This window comes from Bos mutus, chromosome 10 (assembly GCF_027580195.1).
Source record: "Bos mutus isolate GX-2022 chromosome 10, NWIPB_WYAK_1.1, whole genome shotgun sequence".
In the NCBI taxonomy this organism is placed as follows: Eukaryota; Metazoa; Chordata; class Mammalia; order Artiodactyla; family Bovidae; genus Bos; species Bos mutus.
The window spans coordinates 72,936,494-72,961,241 of NC_091626.1; the positions used below are offsets into that span (position 1 = coordinate 72,936,494).

The 24,748-nt window shown below is 43.9% G+C and overlaps 2 protein-coding genes across 3 annotated transcripts in view; one reads left to right on the plus strand and one right to left on the minus strand.

Annotated features, from left to right (window-relative positions):
- The window catches only part of FSIP1 (fibrous sheath interacting protein 1), a 212,342-nt gene extending 203,593 nt beyond the window's left edge, over window positions 1–8,749 (plus strand). The window contains exon 12 of the mRNA XM_005888930.2: window positions 5,784–8,749. Coding sequence (XP_005888992.1) covers window positions 5,784–5,830 — 47 coding nt within the window. The 3' untranslated portion in view covers window positions 5,831–8,749. The remainder of the gene's footprint in view (window positions 1–5,783) is intronic.
- Window positions 8,396–24,190, minus strand: THBS1 (thrombospondin 1). Of its 2 annotated transcripts, none has more exons than XM_014482984.2 (22): window positions 24,029–24,190; window positions 23,372–23,467; window positions 22,528–23,087; window positions 21,521–21,596; window positions 21,030–21,229; window positions 20,794–20,916; window positions 19,681–19,774; window positions 18,101–18,274; window positions 17,609–17,785; window positions 17,135–17,308; window positions 16,775–16,902; window positions 16,519–16,671; window positions 15,895–16,113; window positions 15,295–15,402; window positions 14,600–14,759; window positions 14,331–14,449; window positions 12,501–12,735; window positions 12,085–12,312; window positions 11,645–11,916; window positions 11,132–11,229; window positions 10,888–11,027; window positions 8,396–10,496 (listed from the first exon to the last, which is right to left on the minus strand). In XM_014482984.2, the coding sequence occupies exons 2-22, from the start codon at window positions 23,436–23,438 to the stop codon at window positions 10,489–10,491; spliced, it is 3,513 nt and encodes a 1,170-aa protein (XP_014338470.2). In that variant the 5' UTR covers window positions 23,439–23,467; window positions 24,029–24,190; the 3' UTR covers window positions 8,396–10,488. The 2 variants fall into 2 exon arrangements, with proteins under 2 accessions (XP_014338470.2, XP_070234350.1); XM_070378249.1 differs by having other exon boundaries at window positions 18,101–18,277.
- Between the last annotated feature and the right edge of the window lie 558 nt (window positions 24,191–24,748).

Genomic DNA, 24,748 nt, shown 5'->3' on the forward strand with positions numbered 1-24,748 from the left:
GGACAAGGCTGTGGTCCATGTGATCAGATTGGTTAGTTTTCTGTGATTGTGGTTTTCAGTCTGTCGACCCTCTGATGAAGAAGGATAAGAGGCTTATGGAAGCTTCCTAATGGAAGAGACTGACTGAAGGGGAAACTGGATCTTGTCCTGATGGGCGGGGCCATGCTCAGTAAATCTTTAATGCAATTTTCTGTTGATGGGTGGAGCTGTGTTCCCTCCCTGTTATTTACCTGGGGCCAAACTATGGTGGAGGTAATGAAGATAAATAATGACAACTTTATAGTCCAAATACATTTCATCTCAAAATTCTCCCCATCAAAGGATCTGATTGCAACTTTCTCAGTTGAGCCTGGGTGCAGGTAAACTGGGTTTGGGGAAGATGTTTCGTTGGTTTGAAGGAGGTGTGAGTGAGTGTATATCCTTGCTCCTACCACCTGAACAGTCTGAAGGGAATTAGATTGTTTTGAGAGAGTTGTACTATATATACAACAATGTATATATATATTTTTGTACTATAGTCTTACTGGTTTGCAGCAGAACAGTGAGATTCTGAAAATTACTACCACTCCTAGCTGATTTTTTTCCAATAAAAATATTTTGTCCTGCTCGTAGGGTAATGTTCAACTCATCATTGCTTTGATGGAGTTCTCTTTCTCTCAAATAGTGTGTGCCTTCAGGCCTCCTAGTTATCATGTGAAATTACTTTTCCAAGTCTACTAATTGCTTCTCAGATGCTCTTAGTAAGCCAACCCTCCAAAGTTTCTTTAATCAAAATATCACAGTTGGCATATTAGGAATTCTCAGTGTTAATTCCCGTTTTATGTAAGACCTTAGTATATAGTAAATTCGTATCTGATGAATTTATTTTTTCAAGTTACTCTCAACTAATTTTCTTTTTTTTCTTAATATATATTTTGTTGAAGTATAGTTGATTTACAGTGTTTCAGGTTAGCAAGGTAATAAATAAATAGCAAAGTGATTCACTTATACATATACACATATATTATTTTTGAAATTATTTTTCATTATAGTTTATTAAAAAATTATTGACTGTAGTTCCCTAATTCAGTTCTTCTTGGGGTAGACTTCATAGAAATATTTTCCCCCTGGTTATTTTCTCTATCATAAAATAACACTTTCTCTACTGTTTTATTTAGTAGTATAAAGTGAACAATGGTATGTTGGAGAGTTTTGATATTTAATTGTAATGAACTTATCACTTTGTCAAGTATTGGGAACTTCTGATTCCACTGCATCATTCAAATTGAATAAAATGAAAACATGAGTTACTGAAGATCATGACTGTAGACTAGATTTATGAACCAGCAGTACTGGCATCCCTCAGGAGCTTGTTAGAGCTGCAGAGTCCCAGACCTACTATATCAGGTTCTGCATTTTAACAAGATGCCCTGCAGTAGGTGTATGCACTCTGAAGGGTGCTGCTGCTGCTGCTAAGTCGCTTCAGTCGTGTCCGACTCTGTGCAACCCCATGGGTGGCAGCCCACCAGGCTCCCCCATCCCTGGGATTTTCTAGGCAAGAACACTGGAGTGGGTTGCCATTGTCTTCTCCATTACTGAAGTTTGAGATCTGAATTAGATGGTTTACTAGTCACTCTATTTTAGGATTATAAAAAAAATAGCCTATGTGGTGATGGTGAAAATAATATCAGAAAGTATCTTCTTTTCCTGCCTACTCTAGCCCTGCTTTATCCTCTTGAATTTCATTTTAATGAAGACACTGCCTTCTCCAGACTGTCCTTTTACCTCCCTACCCATCCCACTTTTCCTTCTTGTGTATAACCTTCTTCTTCACCACTGAGAGCAAGCTGTTGCTGCTGCTGCTGCTGCTGCTAAGTTGCTTCAGTCGTGTCTGACTCTGTGCGACCCCATAGTCGGCAGCCCACCAAGCTCCCCCGTCCCTGGGATTCTCCAGGCAAGAACACTGGAGTGGGTTGCCATTTCCTTCTCCAATGCATGAAAGTGAAAAGTGAAAGTGAAGATGCTCAGTCGTGTCCGACTCTTAGCGACCCCATGGACTGCAGCCTTCCGGACTCCTCCGTCCATGGGATTTTCCAGGCAAGAGGACTGGAGTGGGCTGCCATTGCCTTCTCCTTGAGAGCAAGCTAGTCCTACTCTTTAGCTCTCTACTACTTTTTCATGGCTAGCATTTTATTTGGAGACATACCTAGCTGGTATGGGATCATCTGTACTTTGTGTACTTTTGATTTTCAGACCTCTCTCTTTGGCATCTGCCTCAGGTCTGCCTGGCATGTAAAGCTATACTGAGTCCATCCCTTAGACAGTGCTTCTTATCTCTGCACATTAGAATCATCAGGTAATATTTAACAACAGGTTAATACCTTGTTTCCATTCCAGAATTAAATCAATTTCTAGGGGTTGGCTCTGGGCATCTGTGTTTTTTAAAGCCAGTTTCTGAGGATGGGGTCTGGGTGATTCTGTTGTTTAGTTATGACTAAAACCTGCTCCAGGGTTCCATCGTATTCATTCATTAAGGATGCTGCTCCTAGGTTATCAGGTGAGTAGGACATGATCACTGCTCTGAATTATTTCATAGGATATTGATGAAGGCAGGCACTTAAAGTAGACAATCTCAGCATATGGGGCTAAGTATAAGAGCTTCTGGACAAAGTATTTGGCAACACTAGAGGGAATGACGAACGATTGGAGAGATGGGGAGGTGGCGTTTGAATTGAGCTTCTGAGGATGAGTGGTCACTTACTGGGTGAGAAGGAGAGCACTCCAGATGGAAGGACTAGCACTTATGAAGATGTGGTGCTGAGGGCTTATCAATCCTCACCTCACACGTGAGACACAGAGGTGCACTTCTCATACATCCCACCTTCCTGTCCATGCTAATATTTCTTCTCCATGCATTGACAGTGTCACTACATTTCTCATTGTACTCTGAAACTCCAAATCATTTTTTGTTAAATATTAGATTGATTTTTAAAGTAACCGCTTTATCGACATCCACCCTAAACACCTGCATTGCTGCTGCTGCTAAGTCACTTCAGTCGTGTCCGACTCTGTGCGACCCCATAGACGTCAGCCCACCAGGCTCCCCTGTCCCTGGGATTCTCCAGGCAAGAACACTGGAGTGGGTTGCCATTTCCTTCTCCAATGCATGAAAGTGAAAAGTGAAAGTGAAGTCGCTCAGTTGTGACTCTTAGCGACCCCATGGACTGCAGCCTACCAGGCTCCTCCGTCCGTGGGATTTTCCAGGCAAGAACACTGGAGTGGGGGTGATTGCCTTCTCCCCATGACTCTTAGCGACCCCATGGACTGCAGCCTACCAGGCTCCTCCATCCATGGGATTTTCCAGGCAAAAGTACTGGAGTGGGGTGCCATTGCCTTCTCCAAAACACCTGCATTAATTTCCTACAGTTGCCACAGCACACGATCACAACAAAAATTTATCGTCTCAGAGTTCTGGAGGCCGAAGTCTGAAGTCAAGATGTCAGCAAGGCCACACTCTGCCTGGAGGCTCTATGGAAGGATGCTTCCTCGCTTCTTCCACTGTCTCAGGCTGTTGACATTCTTTGGCTTCTTCGCTTTGTGGCCATATCACTCCAGTCTCTGACTCTGTCTTCACATTGTCATTCTCTCTCTGCACGTGTCTCAAATCTCCCTCTGCTTGTCTCTTATAAGGACATTTGTTCATTAATATAGGTCCCACTTGTATAATCCAGGATGCTCTTATCTCAAGATCCTTAATTATATCTGTAAAGACGCTTTTCCCAAGTGAGATGACTTTCATAGGTATCAGGGATTAGGATGTGGATATAACCTTTTTGGGGTAACATTTCAACAATACCATACAATTCAGTGGGTTTTAGAATGTTCACAGAATTTTGCATTCATCACCACTATCAATTTTACAATATTTTCCTTATCCTAGAGAAAAATACCATACCCACTCACAGTCAGTGCCCATTTTCCCCCAACCCCCAGCCCTAGGTGATCACTAACCTACTTTATGACTCTATGAATTTGCCTAGTCTGGACACTTCATATCAATGGGATCATATAATATGTGGCCTTTTGTGTCTGACCCCTTACTTATTATAATGTTTTTAAGATTCATTCATGTTGTGGCTTGTATCAGTACTTTACTCTTTTATTATTGAATAATATTCTTTTGTGTGAATTTACCACATTCTCCTTATCCATTCATTAGCTGATGGACATTTGAGTTGTTTCTAACTTTTTGGCTGTTATATGTAATTCTGCTATTAATCATGGTGTGCAGGTTTTTGGGTAGATACATATTTTCATTTGGGGCTTCTGTGATGGCTCAGCCATCAGTTAAAAAAAAAAAGTCTGCCTGCAATGCAGGAGATGCAGGAGATTGTGGGTTCAATCCCTGGGTCAGGAAGATCCCCTGGAGGAGGGAATGGCAACCACTCTAGTATTCTTGCTTGAAGAATCCCATGGACAGAGGAACCTGGCAGGTTATAGTCCATGGGGTCACAAAGAGTCAGACATGACTGAGGGATTGAGCTCAAACATGTTTCTCTAGGGGACATACCTAGGAGTAGAATTGCTGGGTCTATGGTAACCTTTCGAGCAACTGTCAGATGTTCCCCAAGTCAGCTGCCTCCTTTACATTCCCACCTGCAGTGTTTGAGGGTTCCAGTTTCTCCTGATACTCTTTTATTGTCTTTTATTTGGTGCTATTGTCAATTCTGCCTTATATGAAAAGCTTCTTACTAATATTAGAAGAATATTTACATTCCACTGCAGTTAGTGTCTCAGTTTGTTTCTAACATTGAAGAAATGAAGGGCGATCAGTTCTTATCTACCGTAACTGTCACATTTACTTCTTGTTTCACCCAGCTTCCTGGAATCTTAGTACAAAGCAAATAATAATGATAATAATCATTTTGATGTATGTCTCCAAATTCATAACCATTTTAGTTCAAAACCCAAAAAACTATCCCATAGCTGTAAGCTCAGTGAAGGCAAGCCCCTTATCTTTCACTTTTTCTTATAAATTTTGTGTACAGCTTGTGGTGACTGTGCAGTTCAGTTCAGTCGCTCAGTCGTGTCCAACTCTTTGTGACCCCATGGACTGCAGCACACCAGACTTCCTGGTCCTTCATGTTCTTTGAGTCAGTGATACCATCCAACCATCTCGTCCTCTGTTGTCCCCTTCTCCTGCCTTCAGTCTTTCCTAACATCAGGGTCTTTTCCAGTGAGTCAGCTCTTCATACCAGGTGGCCAAAGTATTGGAGCTTCAGCTTCAGCATCAGTCCTTGCAATGAATAGTCAGGGCTGGTTTCCGTTAGGATGGACTGGTTTGATCTCCTTGCTGAAGAATCTTGCTCCTCAAGATTCTTCTCCAGCACCACAGTTCAAAAGCATCATTCTTTGGCACTCAGCCTTCTTTATGGTCCAGATCTCATATCCACACATGACTACTGGAAAAACCATGGCTTTGACTAGATGTACCTTTGTCGGCAAAGTAATGTCTCTGGTTTTTAATATGCTGACTAGGTTGGTCAGCAAGTATCTTTTAATTTCATGACTGCAATCACTGTCTGCAGTGATTTTGGATATTTTGAATATTGATTTTAATATTAAATAAATATTAAAATAAATTTAATATTTGCTCCACAGTGGTGATTGTACAATAAATATTAAATGAGAATGTGACTTATCTTATATGTAAAAGGATTTAATGTTTATAAAACATAGGCTGATAATTTTTCTTAATTCTGCACAGGTATCTGACAAATTTGGTTATTCTTTTTAATGTGCAGATGAACAGGAGACTGAAGATGTGACAGAAGAATGTAAAGAATCTTAAGCACTGACTTGCTGGGTTGTGCTTTAAAGAGAGTTGGTAAATTAAGTTAAACCACATTTTTTTCCAAATTCTTTTAATTCAGTGAATGCATTATAGAGACTATTCCTCAAATGACGATTTTAATGTTTAGATTCTCTCTTTCTGGATCATATTTTTTTGGTATTTTTTGAGACTTGTGGTAAATTGCTCACTGGTTTTTCCTCATTGAAATTCCCAGGAAAATTGCTTTTTATTGCATTATAGAAACCAACATTTTATGTATGTGTGCTATGGTAAAACTAGTTGAAGTTTTATGATTGTTTTGTATTTGATATTACACATTACTACTTTGTTGGGGTTTAGACAGGTTTGTTGACCATGACTTGTAGTTTTGCCCTGATTTCCCTTCTTTCCTTCTCTCTGTGCCTGTTAAGTAAGGATAGCTTGCTGTGAAGAGAAATGAATTTTCCCAACAAAACAATGTTAGGCTATCCTTACTATCTTATTAGTAGTGGTACTTTTCATAAGCAGAAGTTTGACTGAATTATTTAATATATGACGTTTAGTTTGTTATCGTCTTTCAGAGTTTACCTTTTAGAATTCAGCAAATAAAGATCAGCTGGTTTTAAAAAAGCTGTATTACTATTTTAAGAGAGAGGGTTTGTTAGTTACAAGTCAGTAACCTGAATTTATGAGAACATTTTATGTCTTTTCCAAATGATGTGCTTCTGATATTTGATTGATAAGTATGTGTGTATGTGAGAGAGAGAAAAAGAGAGGGAGAGGGAGGGAGAAAAGAGGAGAGGGAGATAGATGGCGAGGAGATAGTTTATGGCTTTATAGTATATTTCTCCAAATGGTATTTGGGGCATAGTGGACCTTTATGTTACAAAAGTTCAACAGAGGGTAGGAAAGCAGAATGATTACGTAATTAATTTTACCCTTGAAAGGAATGAGACCCTTCCATAGCATGTAAACTGAAGGTACCTACCTCTAACAAAGAGCTGGCAAGCTGAATTTGTATAATATACTCAATAGGCTCCAAATTAAATGAAAGATTACCTTGATAAGAAAGAAAATGTTCTTTAAAAAGCAGTGTTTTTATTTTAAATTTCCCTCTAGACCTGAGTGTTTGCCCCCAGAAATGGTAGAGAAAAAGTATGAAAGAGCAAGAGCTAACTCATTTCAGGAATAAATTTAGGATCTTAAAATTTGAGTTTTTTTTTTTTTTTTACTTATGATTCCTCAAGAAAACTACTGGCACCACCTTTATTGTAAATTCCCATAGGACCTAGAGTTTATTGCCCTTCAGTCCAACTCTGAAACGCATGACAATAAACTCCTACAGAAGGAGAGAGCTATCACCCTGATGGCATAGTTTAAATTTTTAACAAGTCCTTTATTTCAGTACAACATGATTCGAAGGTCAGTCTTGGAGTGCATATGGAGCATTCCTGGTCAGAAAGCTCCAGGTCCCAGTGTCTTCTGTCCCATCCTGATACTATCAGTTACTTTTGTTTCGTTACTTAAAAGTGAATTCGAATTCTCTCCCAAGACTTCACCTGCTGAGCTGCTCTGAGAATGAATGGTGTCATGTTTCAAAGAATATTTCTTTCAAATCAGTTTTCCAAAGTTTATAACCAACACCTTCCAGTTCCTGATTCTTCACCTAGATACCATAAAGTGATTTGGCAATTTATACTTATATATGACTATACAATTTATACTTATGTTTCTAGAACGAGAGAGAAAAGTCAATAAGGGGAAAAAAGATTCTGTCTCACTCAGCCTGTCCTTTTTGTTTAATGGACCTCAAAGGGAGATCTTTAGTCATAAAAATTTTTATTCTAAAATTTTTAAAAATTCTTTTTAAAACTAAAAATTGGATGGTATTCTACATTCATGGTTAGTGCACCTGAAGCTCAGGTTCTGCTTTTTGTAAGGCTTTGGCTTTCTCTTCACAAAATAAGTTGATATTTTATGTGTGTGTGTGTACATATATGTGTGTGTGTGTGTATGTGTATATATATATTAGGATTTATTCCCAATTCTCCCTCTCTTAAGTCGTCTTTCTGACCAAAGGCATAGTCACTCTCCAAAATGTGGTATCTATAGAATTTGACCCAGCTTTTCAAGGACACTTTGTCTTTCACTAACATTTCTAAAGCTTCTTCACAGCCTGGTGTCCTCATTCATGGGTCGGAAGATGTAGCTGTGAGTATGTGCTTCACTCCTGTTTTCCTTTTTATTTTCAGGAACAGAACTGGGCTTTGAAAAGGATTCGATAAATGACATTTAGTGACATTAGTAAAATATAAACTTATATCCTTTTGAGTCTCACATCTTGTGGGGGTGGTCATTTCTCATTGCTTGTTTTTAGTATGATAGGCTAATTTATTTTGTTCTTTTATTCCACAAATCCAGCAAATACGTCATCTAAGCAACTGCGTCTTAAATTGTAAAGGAACTGTGAACGTTACTGTTAACTGTGATTTCTTTTTGTGTATGCTCTATTGGCTTAAGGATACAGTTTACCCATACCTCATAACATAAGGCCAGAAATCAAATAAACACGGATACAGTAAGTATAAATATAAATTTCCATATGATTTATTGTTGTTCCTTGTACATAAGAAACAGTAATATACAACTTACACTGCTTTAGAATGTAAAATGGATAAAAATGTGTACAAAAAAGCACATTCCTAGAAAAGTATTGGCAAATAGTAAAAACAAGGAGGAGGGTAACAAGCAAAAAACAAATCAACAAAACAAAAAACGAACAATTCTTCAATTCAGTGTGCAAACATTTTATAAAAATAGAAATACTAACTCTACAGGCAGTATTTCCTGATAAATTATTTAAATAGCATATCTACACAATCTGAGATATCTATTCCAAAGGCATTGAGAAAATAATTTATAAAAATAAAGCAACGGTATACAAGATGATAGAAAAAAAACAACTTTCAGAAAACGTATATAACATTTCAATGCTATTTCCTTACTGGGAATACTTTTCTGCAAAGAATTTTTATACTATGTACAACATTGATTTTTTTTTTTTTAGGTACTACAGTAGCTTTAAGTTTGTTAGACACTTAAACTCTTTCTGTTTGATCCCAAAATTCTTTACTCAGTCACACAACAAATGAGGTAATATTTGTATACAAGTTTCACCTTTGTCATTTTTTTCTTTTGGAAAAAGGCAAAAATAATAAATGTAGATGCTTTTCATCTCCCTGGAAATAGGCACAAGGGATGGGATAAGACAGTATTAATGGCCTCTTGGCTTTCTTTGCAAACTAAAAACACTTGCAAATGGACAACCAAGTAATTCCACTTGGGAAAAAAAAAAGGAAAAAAGAATTCCAAATCATTCAGTCTAAGCACAAGGTGAAGAGCAGCTTGCTATGCTGGTTTCCTTGTGCCATTCCTGTGAAAGATTTGCTGATCAATCTCAACTACCTGCTCTCAAACACTTTCCATATGAAACTAGATTCCAGGTAGAACAGAGTTAATAAATAATCTGTATTTACAATCTTACAGTCATAATGACTTGTAGCAAAGATGATATGGATAGTCCTTACGCTTCTTCCTGTTCCATGAATAGTCTTTCAGACAGATCCCCCAGAATAAGTAAAAAATAAATAGTTTACATTGTAAAGTGTTTGTTTAAAACACTAAAAACTACAGTCCAAAAGAGACAACTGGAAAACTCCATGATGTTCAGGAAAAAAAGAGAAAAAAGGAATGTCTTAGTTGATAATTTTGTGCCTTTCTAACCATAAAAATACAAGCACGGCTGCCCGTCCCTTGGGAGACAGCCTGGTGCTCGCTGAGATGGTGGGTATTCTTATTTTGCTGCTACATCTGCAGAAGCTACATCTGGAATACAACTGACAATTTCAATAGAACCAAGCTGCAGCAGCTGGCCCTGCCTTGTGTCGGTTTAACTCCGACTCCCTGTTCTGGTCACTACAGGTGATGTGTTAAGGGGTGGAAATCTGGGAGGAAGTCCAGAAGCCAGTCTTTTCCTTCCTTCCCTGCTCCTATTTAAGTGCCTATTTATGTGGGTTAATCAGCTAACACCGGTCAGCATCACGAAATCCAGCAATAGTCTTTCAATCCCCTGAAAATGATTTAGTACCAAAAATGTAACAGTTCCTCCATATTTTCTTCATACAATCGTCTCTTGGGTATGCATCCTCCCCTTTGGGCTTTGGCCCCCCCGCCCCCCCCATTCCAGAGGGAGTAGGTCAGGGCTGGTTTTGTTTGTCAATTCTAGTGAGTCCTCCCTTCTCTCACATGCCTGAAAACATTTTGGAGTCCACTGCTCAGAGCTGGCCTCACAGTCGCATTCTGCTCTGACAAAAGCAGAGTGGGACAGGCACCTTCCAACCAAAGGATGTGGATGCTTTTGCTTTTGCAAAAGCCAACCAAAGTCATTGTTTGTCTCCTTGGAAGATTCTTCTCAGTCAGAGGCTGAATGCAGGGTCTGATTTGGAAAATTGCATTTTCTTGAGGCAAGTCACATGTTCTAGGAGTCCACACTCATGCAAGCAGAGAGCAAAGGCAGGCAGCGAGGCGCGATCCTGGGGGTTTTCTAAAGCCCATGGTTCCAGAAGGTGCAATACCAGCATTGGTTATGATCAGTCTTTTGATCAACAGTTTGATGATTAGGAGTCTGTGAAATAAATATATAAACACATAAATATATCAACTAATTCACTGAGGCACTGTCATCTTAATATCCACTAATACATTAACAACCTTGGCACAGCTCTACTTTTATAATGGCAAAGGTATATTTTGAGATTGGTAGTTTATAAAATTACACATTAATGTGTTTGAACACCATTGCGAGGTGTTTGATATAGCATAACCTTCCAGAACTTATGCTCTGCTTTCTAAGGCTTTCATTATTTCATTTTTTTATCACTGTGTCTTCAACAGCAAGATAGAAACAACCCCGTGTCTTACACAGCCTTTATCTCAGCCTCTTGCATGACCGACGTTCTTGATACTGGTCTGAACTAGGGATTTCACCTACATATTCACTGTCATTTTGCTCCTACCTCTGCATTCATATTTCAGGTCGGAGAAGAACACCATTTCTTGAGAGAAGACGAACAAGCCTAGCCGCCCACCAGCATAGGTTTTGTCATAGATGGGTCCTGAGTCAGCCATGATTTTCTTCCCTTCATACATTACCACTCTGCGGGAAAAATGGAAATCACCTTAGTGCCACCCCTTACCTTTGGTCCCCTCCTCCCTGCCTGTCAGTATGACTTAAGGGATATTTAATCAGAGCAATCCTACCTGATGAAACCTGTCTTTGGCCTGTGGCTCAGATGCCATCTGTAGGCAGTGAAATCTTTCCAGCCAATGTGACGAGGGTCATGCCACAGTGTGCGCACCTGGAGGAAAAGGAAAAGCAAAGGTTGAAACAGCTTCATTATAAGATTTATGGTAGATTCCATGAAATGGAATGGTACTTGAAATGGTACTTGAAAAGGTACTGAGTTGACCTAAACTAGAGGGCTGCAATGTAGGATTTTTTTCCCCAAGGGCTTTATTGGCTATGTAACCTTGAATGTGCATATCAGCAAAGAGAAGGGACGTTGACATTTTTGTTTGTTTGAAGAGGCTAAAACAAACAGTTTTAGCCTTTTGATTTCAAGTGAGCTACCCTCTCAGACGCTAGGATGGTTTTTGCAATGCAGAGCTTAATGCTACAGTTGGTGATGCTGGGAACGTGATGTCTAAGACTCCCTGGTGGGAGGCTTGGCCAAACACAGCCTCCCTTCCCCTCCTGCAGGGTGCTGTTCTCACCTGGCCAGAGGTGTTTCCTGTGTGCCACAGGGCATTCCGCAGGTGCTCGCCAGGCCCCGTGGTGGAGTTTACAACCTTCACGGAAAGTCCAGAGTACCCCTGAGCCCTCGTGGGGTTGGTGTCCCAGTAGGACTGAGTGACTTGCTTCCACATCACAACATAGAAGCGGCTGCTGGACTGGTAGCCAAACACAAAGCCGGCATAGTCGTCGTCCCTCTCGGTGTTGATGAAGAAGGTGCCACTGAAGTCCACGGCGTTAAATTCGTCATAACCTGGAAGAGGAGGCCACACCCAGGTTAAAACCTGCAGCCTTCAGGAGGTTCTCTGTCACATTCCCAGCCATTTTTAGCACGCATGGGGACACATGCAACTGCCTGCTTTTACACTGGCTTCTTTCCCCGGTACACACTGGCCTTTCGTTTGAAGAACTCTCTACTCACCTACAGCAAGTCCAGGGTCACAGTTGACAGTCTGGACGAGTTCTTTACCCTGATGGCGTACAACCCAGTTAGGGTCATTCTGGGATGTCCCTTTGGGATCTAGAGGAATCATCTGGAATCGGCGGAAATCAGTCTCACTGATATCAACATTTTCGGGACAGATGTCATCAATGTCTGGCACCTTGTCCTGGTCAAAATCATCTTTGCAAGCATCACCTCGACCATCACCTAAAGGCAGAAAGGCAAGAGTTCAGTGAAATTCCAAAATATCATTACTGGTGCTAGAAATTCCCTGTCTTGTCAAAGTTAACATTCAGTCTCTTCATCCTCAAATGTATTCAGCTTTGTTTTTATTTCCTCAATCCAGACAGCCATGGTTTCAGTTACTCGCTTTAAAGGTGGCTCCAGTGACTCACCATCAGAGTCCTTCTGGTCAGGATTGGGCACCAGCCTGCAGTTGTCCCGGTCATCAGGAATGCCATCATTGTCGTCATCATGGTCACAGGCATCGCCTTTGCCATCCTTGTCATGGTCAGCCTGGTTGGCGTTGGGCACGTAGGGACAGTTGTCCAGATTGTTCTGGTGGCCGTCTTCATCAATATCCTGATTGTTGTCACAGGTGTCTCCAATGCGGTCCGAGTCAGAGTCGAGCTGAAAGAGCCAGAGGGTGAGTTGGAATGTGAATCGCTGATGCTAAAGAAAACTTACGGAGATTCTCCAGTGTCTGATAAGACCAGTGAGGTTTCACATCTATATCAACAAATCTTAAATGTTTTATTCTTGATCCTTGTATGTATTAGACAGTTTTTAAAGGGATATTTGAAAGTTCTTTTAAAATAGAAAACTTTCTAAATAAAATTAAATAGAAAGCATCATTTCATCACTAAGGATAGAATGCCATATTAACTACTTATATCTTAATAGATGAATTGAATGCTCTGGGTACAATTTATGTTCTATTCAAATTTTCAGTTAGGAAATTGTTGACACGTCAACTTCTACTCCAGGTCATTAAATCATGGCAACATGCGCTGCTTTTCATACATACTGGGTAACCTGTATGGTGGGATAAATCATTTTCTTCTCTTTTCGGTATTTGGTTTTACACATCTAGTCCAAAAGGATTGTCCAGTGTTGGCTCAGGTAAAATCAAAATTCTAATTTTTTTCAAAACCATATTTCTCAGAGTACCTTTTTTACCTTATTCATTACGTATGGAATGCTTACAGATTATTTATACAGAAATTACAATTTTGCTTGCCAGTATTTATGCTCTTTGCCATTAAGATTTTTACATGATGAATTGTTATAAATTTTATTATCATCTGAAGAACCAACACCTTATCCAGGGAGGTTAAATGGCACTGAGGTTTAATTTACAGTAAGACTCAAATTCAAAACAGATGACCCTCAATGCCTTTTGATCAAGAATGCTATCCCAAATCATTCATGCTTTCCTCTATTTCCCCAAAGCAGTTCATCCTGGTGCTTTTTGTTTTAGAGAAAGTCGTAGAGCAAATAGTAGGAGAGTTTCTGGATTCCTCCAGAAATTAGCTGGCTTTATCATTTCTTGAATCTTTTAAAAAATATTTGCATTTATAAAAAGGTGGTTTCTAAATTTCCAGAATAATGGCTTTTAGGGGAAAAAAAAAAGCCCTAAGTTTCACACCGAGAAAATAATGATGAGCGATTATACCAGAAAAGAAACACCTTCAGACATGGAACTTGTTCTGGCTATGTCTGTTTGCAGCACTCCGTAGCACCGGTACAGAATTATGTGTTTGCAATGCCAAAACACTTGAAGAATGACAAAGAAATCCCTGGATTTCTTTTCTTGCAGTCAGATTATATCGTGAGCCATGAAAATGGCTGTGTATCTTGCTTAGGGATATTTTCTTCCATCTCTTAGTTTCAGACATGATTAATATTTCTGTACAGTTGTCAGTCACAGATTTCTGCTTTGTATAATTTATCTTAACAATGGTAGATTCCACTGAGCAAATCATGTGGGCTTCTTATAGAGGATAAGATTGAAGTTACAAGACTGTCATGCTAAAGACCTATGGAACTCTGCAAAGAGCTTAGGTCAGGCAAACTGTTCACATGAAAATGCTGTAATTGGCTATGAGATCACTGATAGCCGTGGTAGTGAAAGTTTTTGAACTTAAACTCTTCTATTTTTAAAAGTGGTTTAGAAAGGGATATTCTAACAGTTTACTGAAAGATTCTGAAAGGAGTCTACGTACCTGGTCTGGATTGTGTTCCAGGGGGCAGTTGTCACACTGATCACCAACCCCGTCCATGTCAGTGTCTTTCTGGTCCACATTGTAGACATACTGGCAGTTGTCCCGTTCATTGAGGATACCTGCAGAGAACACGGGACAGATAAGAGCTGGAATCTTTAGCCTCAGCTGTTTCAACCAGACTGCACACTAACAGCCAGCGCTGTTCAAGGCTGAGAGCTGAATGCCATCACAGCTGCCTACGGGCTGGCTGGAATCAGGTAGCGCCTTACCGTCCCCATCAATGTCAGCTGCGCAGGCGTCTCCTTCCCCATTGTTATCTGTGTCAGCCTGGTCTGGGTTGTGGTTGTAGGGGCAGTTGTCACAGCGGTCTCCCACGTCATCTCTGTCATAGTCGTACTGGGCTGGGTTGTAATGGAATGGACAGTTGTCCTGCCAAGAGAAGAAGCGGAGCATTGTACAACTTGGTCCATGAAACTAGCCTCAAATCACATGCATAATATATATAAAACTGTGAAAATCTGCAACAGTCATTTTCTACTTGGTGGATATACTAAGTCCCCTGTAAAATGATCACTGCAAAAGTTAAAAGCCAGGACATAATGAATGAAAAATGAATTTCTGTTGGTTATGAGTCAGTGAGATGTAAATAGAAACTCAACATCTCCATTCTCGGTGCAAGCAGAGAAAACCTTACTGTGACCTAAAGACATTTGAAACCAATATGGGGAGCAAAGTGTCATTTGCTCACACATAGTAACTTTTTGCTCCAACTAGGGGAAAGGCAAGCTGTGATGAAAAATAAAACCCTCATTTAAAAATTCTCTTGGCAACATTTATATCTTAAAACTACAGAATCACAATGAATAATTTCTGATGACTAGATATCAGTAATTTTGTTGAATCTTAAGGGTTACAGGCTGTTGCTGAACACAAATACTGAAAGAGGAATGGAAAACAATTTTACCCTGTCATCTGGAATCTTATCATTGTCATCGTCATCATCGCAGGCATCGCCGATTCCATCCTTGTCATAGTCTTCCTGCCCTGAGTTGGGAAGGTTGGGGCAATTGTCCTGGAAAGAGAAGACACATTGCAGCTGCAGTTTGCAAGCCTTTTGCTCAGCTCATGCACTAAAGCGTGCACCGAAACACTGCAGACAGAACTGAATGCTACTTTGTGACAGCAAGTATTTTCAATGGGAAGACAAAAAAGTTTGCTTGGAGGATCTATACACACACACACACACACACACACACACACACACACACACACATACAAACACTTTGTATAAATGTTCTAAACTTTATATATACTGGGAACATGGGTCATGCTCTGCTGGCATTTGGTAGAGAAATGAACTTTTTTTGGACAACATAATCGACTGTGGAACACAATTGCCCAAAGGGCCTGTCCCATTCATGTTCTTGGCATGAAGTGACTTAATAAGAATTAGTGTTCCTCTGCCTTTGGATGATTTGATCTTTCAGTTCCATTCCCCAAGTTTAAGCAATTCCTCAGCTCATCCCCTTGATACGGTTTCTGGAGGCGGGTGAGGGCGGGCTACCTTTCTGCAGTGGTAAGTTGCATTGGCCACGCACAGCAGGTCCTCATTGGGCCAGCCGTCCAGGTCTGTGTCCTCCCCGCAGATGATGCCGTTGCCGGCGTAGCCAGGCTTGCACTCGCAGCGGTACATGGGGTCACTGTAGTGGCCCAGGTAGTTGCACTTGGCGTTCTTGTTGCAGTCGTGTGTCCCGTCTGTGCAGGGGTTTCGGGGCTTGCATACCTGAAGGCACAACATTCTCAAGTTAAGGCAGAGCCTTGGAGGGTCCCCAGCTCCCCACTGCCTCTGGACAGAGATCCATGGGAAGAGTGCGAGTCCTCCCCATCCTCCCCTGGGAATGTCGATGCCAGGTTATAGGCTGACATGGCTTTATGTGTGTTTTCCTTGAACTTGCACATCACCCTGGCACTTACAAATCCATCCACTCACAACTCACTCCAGAGCAGCATGGTCAAATGTGATGGACCAATTTTCTCTGCTGGATGAACAATTCATTTTCTAGTCCTGTTTCTAAAAGCCAGATTGACACTCACCCCCTTCCCTACTTTCCCTGAAGGGTGTGAGAGGACATTCCCTGCATTCATGCCCCCCCACCCCACTCCCATCTACTAGTCCCCTCTGCTCTACCTGCTTGTTGGCGGTGGCATGTTCCACGCCCCGGCCAAAGGGCTGCGAGCCAGTGAAGCGCGGTGGGCAGGGCAGGCAGTTGTAGCCGGGGTCTGTGTTCTCACACCTGTGCTCTCCATTGTGGTTGAAGCAGGCATCAGGGACTTCTTTGCACTGTGGAAGAAACAGGTTTGTTCATGTTTAGAGAATACTGCCACAAGAAGTGACCAAGGCAGATGAGATGCTTTCCTAGGTCTGGTAGCTCCCAGCTCCTCACCTCATCAACGTCTTTGCACTCGACTCCATCTCCACTATAGCCTGGGGGACAGGCACCACACTTCCAGCTGCCATCAGGGTAGCTGGTACACTGGACACCAGCAAAGCAGGGATTGGACAGGCATCCGTCTGAGATAAGAGTGACAGGCAAATGTGGGTCTCAGCTGCTGTTACTGCCATTCTGGTCACTTTAAATGGGGGTATAATATTGTAAGGTCTGTGTAACTGCTAACTTTTGAGATTATGTTGTCCATCTGGCATTTTAATCAAACCACTCAGGACCATCCAAACTGAACCCCCATGAAAGCTGACCATGCCATTAAGTGGTTTTGTCCTGGGCTGCCTGGGCTGTGTGGCTTACCAATGGGACAGTCCTGCTTGTTGCAGATCTGGTTTTCTGTCACATCACCAACGCAGTCCTTGCCTCCAAACTGGGGTGTGGGGTTGTTGCAGAGCCGGCTACGTTTCTGTACCCCTCCTCCACAGGTGACAGAACAGATGTCCCATGGTGACCAAGGTCCCCAGCCTCCATTGACTGTAAGAAAATGACCACAGGCCAAAGCTAAGACCAATTTTCAAACACTTTACCTTCATAGGAGACTCTCCTGAGTGTGTTCAAGAAACCTCCATGACCCTGACACATGGTAAGGACGTCTGGGAAGAGGGTGAGTCTGAAATGGTTCTATTTGTCGTTAGAAGAAGCTGCTGTGCCCTGCAGGGCTGTGCTTCTGTTTGTTTCTCTAGGAGGCAACCTCCCCCCATCCGTGACTCATGGATGCCAGGCAGCCAGCGGGATGGAGCTGCCAGCATCATGCCAGGGGATGCATGCACTTACTGGGGCAGGAGTCTTTCTGGCAGGCTTTGGTCTCCCGGGCTTTGCCCTCACACGGCTTCCCATTCATCTGGGGGCTGGGGGAGTTGCAGAGCCGGATCCTTGTGATCACACCGTCTCCACATGTTACGGAGCAAGATGACCATGGGGACCAGTGGCTCCAGCCGCCATCCTGTTTAACTAAAGGACAAACCTGATGGTTATATGGTGCTTCCCACAAGCCAAGCTCTATGTTAACTCTTTAAATGCATCCTCTAAACCAAATCTTCAAACTCGCCAAACTAAAAATCTTTAAACTATTTTTACCCCCAATTTACAGATAAGGAAAGAGCCTCAGAGAGGACAAGCTGTGCTCAGGGGTGCACAGATAAGGCAGAGAACTGGGATTAGATCAGAGCCTAGAACCTGTGCCCTCAACCTCTGTGCTCTGGAGTTGCTATTGGTGACAACAAGGACACGTCAGGTCTCTACATCCCCAAGTGGCCAAACACTTACATCTCTTGTCACACTCCTGGATGTGGCAGGTCCGCGTCTGCACAGAGGAGCCCTCGCATCTGTTGTTGAGGCTGTCGCAGGAGCGGCCACGCTGCTGGATTCCATTGCCACAGGTCACAGAGCAAGAGGTCCACTCAGACCACGGGGACCAGCCGTCGTCTGCAGAGTCGCTGGCTGCTGAGCAAATGGGTGCATTTAGTGTGTTATCATGAAAACAAGCTATTCTTTGGACTGCTCTGCTCAGGACTTTCTTCCCATTCCAGAGAGTGAAAAGCAATATATTTGTTAGGCCAATGGCCAAGTGGTCATTCTGTGCACAGCTTTGGGGTAATTGCATGCTTTGCCTGGGTTGGTATAGCTGAACCTTTCCCCCACATGTTTCTAGTCATCCTCGCCTCCTCCTTCCAGTCTGGATTTAAAATGAGTTTCCCTTTTTTGACTTAAGATGTCTTGGTAGGCATTTCTAGCCCCAGGCTTCCAAGAATACTTGGGTTTTAGGCAACTTATAGGAGTCACTTCTGACTTTCAGGAGAGCCCATGTGTTTGGCAGATGAATCTGAAGGCAGCGGAGCCGCTGTTGGCTCTGGCCCTGGATCAGTCATAAGGTCAGTCAGCGGGTGGCCCCTCTCACCCTAGCATTTGGGGCCTTTTCTGCACATATTTTCATAAGAGGGAAGTGTGTTTGTTTACCATCTGCCCAGGCGCCATGACTACAATCACGTTCTGTATCTGACAGGAGATAGAACTTGTTTTCTCTTGCCATCAGTTGGAAGTTTTCCTAGTAATCCCTGACTCAAAATTCAGTGCTCTGCTAGCCCCTAGCTAGCCTTGTTCCCTTTAACCCACATCTGAAGTGAATGCTGAACAGAAAGCAATGTACAAATGATTATGACAGTTCCAATGTCACTGATATCTCTGAAGGGAACTGGTTCTTCTGAGCTGTGATCCGTGTGTGTAGGAAACGGGGAGTGTGGGGGGTGTGGATGTGAAGGGTGAGTGCTACTTTCCTGTTTTATGCATCTTAGTTGTGATAAATCATTTCTATGACTTGTACTTACTACAGTGTCTCAGCAAAGTGATTAATTATACTGTCAGCAAAACCAGTACCAGACTGGGTACCATGAAACAATACAATTTCTTACAGAGCCCTGAGACTCAAACTACTATTTTTTCTTAGGTCTCCTATGCCTGTAGATAAAATGGGTAGAACTTTCAGGCCCAGTTAAGTCCATCAATTTCTCCAGTGAGCAGATTTTTCTTGACTCTAGGCCATAAGGTCAGATTCTAAATCCAGTTAACTTAAAGCTATTGCTGCTACCAATTCATCTCTTCTTTTCTCAAAGCACAGAATCATACTCAATAAACTATACTAAGGTTATTGTCTACACCATAATCCAGGGGGGTAATTAAGTTTAGTCATAATGGCATTTTTTGGCTCTATACAGCAGACAAGCCATCAGCTAACCAGATGCTGCAGCAAGAAACTGAATGAAAACGTGACAGAGATGGGACTGGGATTCCAGCATTATGCACAATTGATCCAGTCGCTGAAGCATGGTTATGCAATCTTAGGAACTTACGCCAGCACCGTGGGCAGCATTCTCCATCTGGAACTGTGGCATTGGAGCAGGGCATGATGGGACAGGACACTTTTTTGCAGATGGTAACTGAGTTCTGCAGGGCAACAGTGAAGGAGAAATGGGTACTAAGCATATTGCAAGCAGAAGCTTACATACTGCAACATTTCAATTACAAGCTGAAATGTTGTCTGGGCTATAAACGCTCTAGTGGAATGATTTTAATAGAAGATCTGCCTGTCTTTGGCAGCCACCAGTACTGTGGAGACAGTTCTAGTGCTGCTTACTTGTCACTCCATCCCTCTAGAATTCTTCTTAATTGCCACTTAGTCACTTCTTCATGCACAGAACAGCATGAATTTATGCAATTGGAACCACCTAATATCATGAGTCAGATCTGTTACTCTGTGTCTAAAGTCAAACTCCTGAAACTCAGCCAGGACTTAAAAATTTTTTAATTACATCTTTATGGGGAAAAGAAGATCAATGAGCATCTTACTTTCTCATATATAAATATGGCTTTATATAATATTGGACAAGAATGGGAATTTAGTAAAGGTGACTCCCAAATCCAGCAATCCATGATTTGTATTTAAGCTTGACTTGCTCAATGAGCCAGTAACACCCCCCAAATCCCTCTGCCCCTGGCGTTAGGTAGCGGGTGAGCCAGAAGGACACATACGCTGCAGGCAGTACCATCTGAGGTAAATGGATAGTTCTAACGACGTTGGGCTAAGTGATTTGAACAGCAGTCAGTACCGTATTAAAGAATCTCCATGTCATAGCTGAATATGAATCAGGTTTGGGGGAGAAAAGTTCCAACTCGGTTTTACTTACCTGATATTCAACACTTAGCTTTTGAACTAAAGCAGGTAAGTTACCAAGATATTTAAATAGATATATTCTTTTAGATATTACTCTTAGCCTATGGTATAATTAAGACTTTGAAAACCTCTGAGCATTTAAACGATTTTATAGATGTCATAACTGCGTCTTAAGAAAGAGACACCACTTGGGTATCCAGCCATGGAACATGAACAGAGCCTCTGCAGCCATCTGGCTGTCTCTTCAGAGAGTGCGCCATCCGTTCGTGTCTCAGTCCGTCGAGAGCCTTACCTGGCAGCGACACTCAGTGCAGCTGTCCACCGTCCACTCGTCGCCAGTCCTGTACTGCACTCCGTTGTGGTAGCAGAGTGGGGGCCTCCTCAGCTCGTTGGCCAGCTCTTTGTTCTCTTCGGTCTAAAAGGGGGAGAAAGGTTATTAGCATCGAGCCTCACTTTCAGTCCCTCAGCATCATCGGGGATACACATGCAGGGGCTCCTGCTAACAGGGGGCGGGTGGAGGCCACTGACCACTTTGCGGATACTGTCCTGCAGCGTGGTCACGATGGTGCGTAGACCCCTGAGCTCCAGGACCATGCTGGACAGCTCGTCACATGAGATGCCACAGATGGCTTGCAGGTCCTTTGTCTTGTGGCCAATGTAGTCGGTGCGGATGGCAGGGCTGGACCCATTCACCACATTGTTGTCAAGGGTGACAAAGACACTGGTAGCTGCCAAGGAACAAAGGAACACAGTGAGGAAAGTAGGAGAGTATCTTCAAGTAGATGCTCCCACCAGCCATCCCCTGGGCATCCTAAGTGTAAAAGACATTTCATTTTGGGTGAGGGAGGCAAAAGGAGGGGACCCTTGAGTGTGGAAAACTGTTTGAGGTCACCCTTATATAAAGGTAACTATGTTACCTGGGGTAATTTTGCACAATCACCATTGCTTAAGTTTCTCAGCTTGTTTTGGGTGGAATGCCCTCAGTTCCCCATATGCCCTAAAAACAGAGGGATACTTACAGCTGGAGCAGCCTTTGTTCCTGAGGATGTCTTCTGGTGTGGTTCCAAAGACAAACCTTACATTCTGCAGCACCCCCTGTGAGCAGAGGATATACAGTGTTTGTAGAGTGTTGGTGGGGGCTGGGGGGTCGGTGGGAGGGGGGACTGTTTACGCTAGAAGGAGCACACAACAGATGTTCTAAAATTTGAAAAGAACTCCCTTTCAAGATCACCGTGTCAAAATAACACACCAAGTAACTGTTGGTGAATTGCCAAATTCATGGGAATTGCAAAATAACTTCAAAAATCTTAATTGTCTCTTCTGCCAAGTCTGCAGTCTTTTACAAAGAATTCAGTTATCGGCCTACTTGGGGATACAGGAAATGGAATCTGATATTGAGACCGGAGGATACAATGACACTCTCCAGTGTCAAACAGTTAAATGTGGGAGTTTCAAAGCCACAGACCCAAAGATCTAGAGGTTTAAGCAAGGAAGACACTGCAGCAGCAAATAGCCACTATTTTAATCTTTTCTTTGGGATCGGTTACATCCCCATGAGGAAGCAAATAGCCAAGTGGTATTTATCCTGCTCATAAAAAGTATCCACTTCAAGCAATATTATAATTGGTGCAATGCATTTGAAATTATTTTCTTGAGAAGAGCATAAAGAGTATTTAAGGTTTGAATAGGCAGTTACAGGAAAACCATTTCTTGTTTCCTTTAGAGGTTTTCAATGTCTGACCCCTAGAACACCAGCACCAACCTCACCTTGGAACTGGTTAGAAATGTAAATTATCAGGCCGCATCCCAGACCTATTGAATCCAAAACTCTAGGGGTGGGATGCAGCAGTATACATTTTAGTAAGCTCTCCAGGTGATTCTGATGCTCCCTACTGTGTGAGAACTACTGCTTTAGTGCATAGGCAATATTTCCTATACTGGAACCCCTGCCTCTCTTGTTATCACACTCCTGGTCATAAGCTGCCTAGCAGTTGACCCCGTGGATCAGGAATCAAAGCGGCCTCACCTGGAAATTGTCATTGACACCTCCTTTGGCAATGCGGAGCCTGGCGATGCTGGCCAGGTCCCTGGTGAAGATGCTCTGGATGGGGACATCCAGCTCCGCATTCTCCATCTTCTCACAGTCGATGTACAGCTGGGCCCTGTCCTCCTGCACAAACAGGGTGATGCTCTTCCACTGGCCAGTCGCCAGGAGTGCTTCTTCCACCGACACCACATGCTGCTTCCCCTGCACGGTCAGGCTCAGGTCCAGGGTGCCCGCCTTGCCATTGGAGACCACGCTGAAGACCTGGCCAGAGTGGTCTTTCCGCTCCACAGCCAGCAGGGTACCCCGGGTCTTCTTCATTTGCCTCAGGGAGGCCAGGAGGAGGAAACCTTTCTCCGCCCGCACAGCATCCACTAGGTCTTGGAACTTCTTGTCAGGCACAGGGGGGATCAGGTTGGCATCCTCGATGCGGAAAGCTGGGCTAGAAGGGTCAGGGCCCTTCACCAGTCGGCGCCCAGAGCCCTTGCGGGCAGCTCCGGTGAGTTCAAAGATGTCAAACACACTGTTGTCTCCCCCAGACTCTGTTAGACAAGAGCAGGACACGTGGTGAGCGCTCTGGGTTGGGGGTGGGGTGGAGGCTCAGCTCTGGGGGGTGGAGGTGAGGCAGAGGGCTGGAATGAAAGCTCTTGACAGCCACTGGAGAGCTAAATAAAGGGCACGGTCAGAGGCAACCGGCATCCTGAGGTTTGGTCAGGGCTCAGGGGAGAAGCAGCTGAGAGAGGAGTGCACAGGGAGGGAAGCGCACCTGGGGTAACCCGACCTCCTCCTCTTCCCTCCCCCCACACAAGATATTATACAGACTCACCTGGAATGCGGTTGGAGCCGCAGGCATGCAACAGGAGCAGGACACCGAGTCCCCAGGCCAGCCCCATGGTGGAGCTATTTGTGCCCAGCAAGGAGCCTGCAGCAAGGAGCACAGAGCCCAGGGTCAGAGGCTGCCAAGCAGGGAGTGTGGGCAAAACCCGGCTGGCCTTGGAGCTGGGGATCCCTGGGGATCCCCCTTTGGGCCCACATTTGCTGGAAGGAGGGGCAACCGTATTTACTTTGGAGAGAGCATCAGGAAGAAAGTAAGAGTTGAGGGGAGATTACCGCTTTAAACAGGTGTTGGGGGCAAGACCAACCACTGAGGAGGGGTTTTTCCTTGAGAGTTAAGGGTAAACACTGGACCAGGAGATGTAGTTTAGGGGCGCAGGGAGGCACAGTCCTTTTCTAGAGGACTGATAGGACTCGGGGAAAAGAAGAAAATCTTGGGGTGTCCTGGTGGGTTAGTCTGTGAACCCCAAGGCTGGAGAGGATGGCTCTGGAGCCCTTCCACAAGAAGAGTCCCCCAGAGGCTGGGAGCGATAGTATGGGGAAGGCAGAAAGTATTGAGATCCGGGGTTCCGGAGGCGCTGAAGCCTGGGAGCTCCAGGTGGCTGGCCAGGGCAGCACTCGTCCTCGGCGGCCGTCCGGGAGTCCTTACCTGTGCGGACGCGGATGCAGCGGCCGGGGCCGGCGACAAGGGCGCAGCGACGGGATAGAGCGCTGGAGAGGCGCGGGGTGGAGGCCGTGGATTCGGAGGCTGCGGCTGGGAGAGCTCGCCAGGGTGGGCTCTCAGCGGCCGGCCCGAGTGCAGTGGCTGGCGAAGCGGAGGAGCCGCGCGCTTTTAAAGGGGCGCTCACATTCCTGGGGTTTCCTCTGACCAATGAGAGGCCGCGGGGCAGGAAGCGGGAGGGGGGCCAGTCTGGGTTCCTCTCTCCGCCCCCCGCTGCCTGGCGCACAACTTTCCAGCTAGAAGGTGGAAGGGGGGCGGCGGGGGTCGGGGCCTAGGAGCACTGGAACTTCTCAGAAAAATAGGTGCCCGCCCACGCGGCCTTGGCGTTCACGGACTCAGCACTTTGGCTCTGGCGCCGAGCGGCCCCAAGCCCTGTGCGCGCATCCCGAGCCGACAGGCCCTAGCCACCCAACCCAAGACCCTTAAGAGAGGCTTTCAGGCAAACTCGTCCCTTTGAATGCCTGCGCGATGGCTGAAGGGTGGACACTTGGGGAGCGAACCCGTTTGTACAGAAAAAAATAAGCCCAACGCGGTAAATGGGACCAAGAGGGAATCAGTAGTTGAAGGAGTTCCCTTTTGGGTACTTGTTGATCCTTGTCCATTCATCCAGGTGGGGTGGGGACCACGGGACCCGCTTAGCGCCGCGCC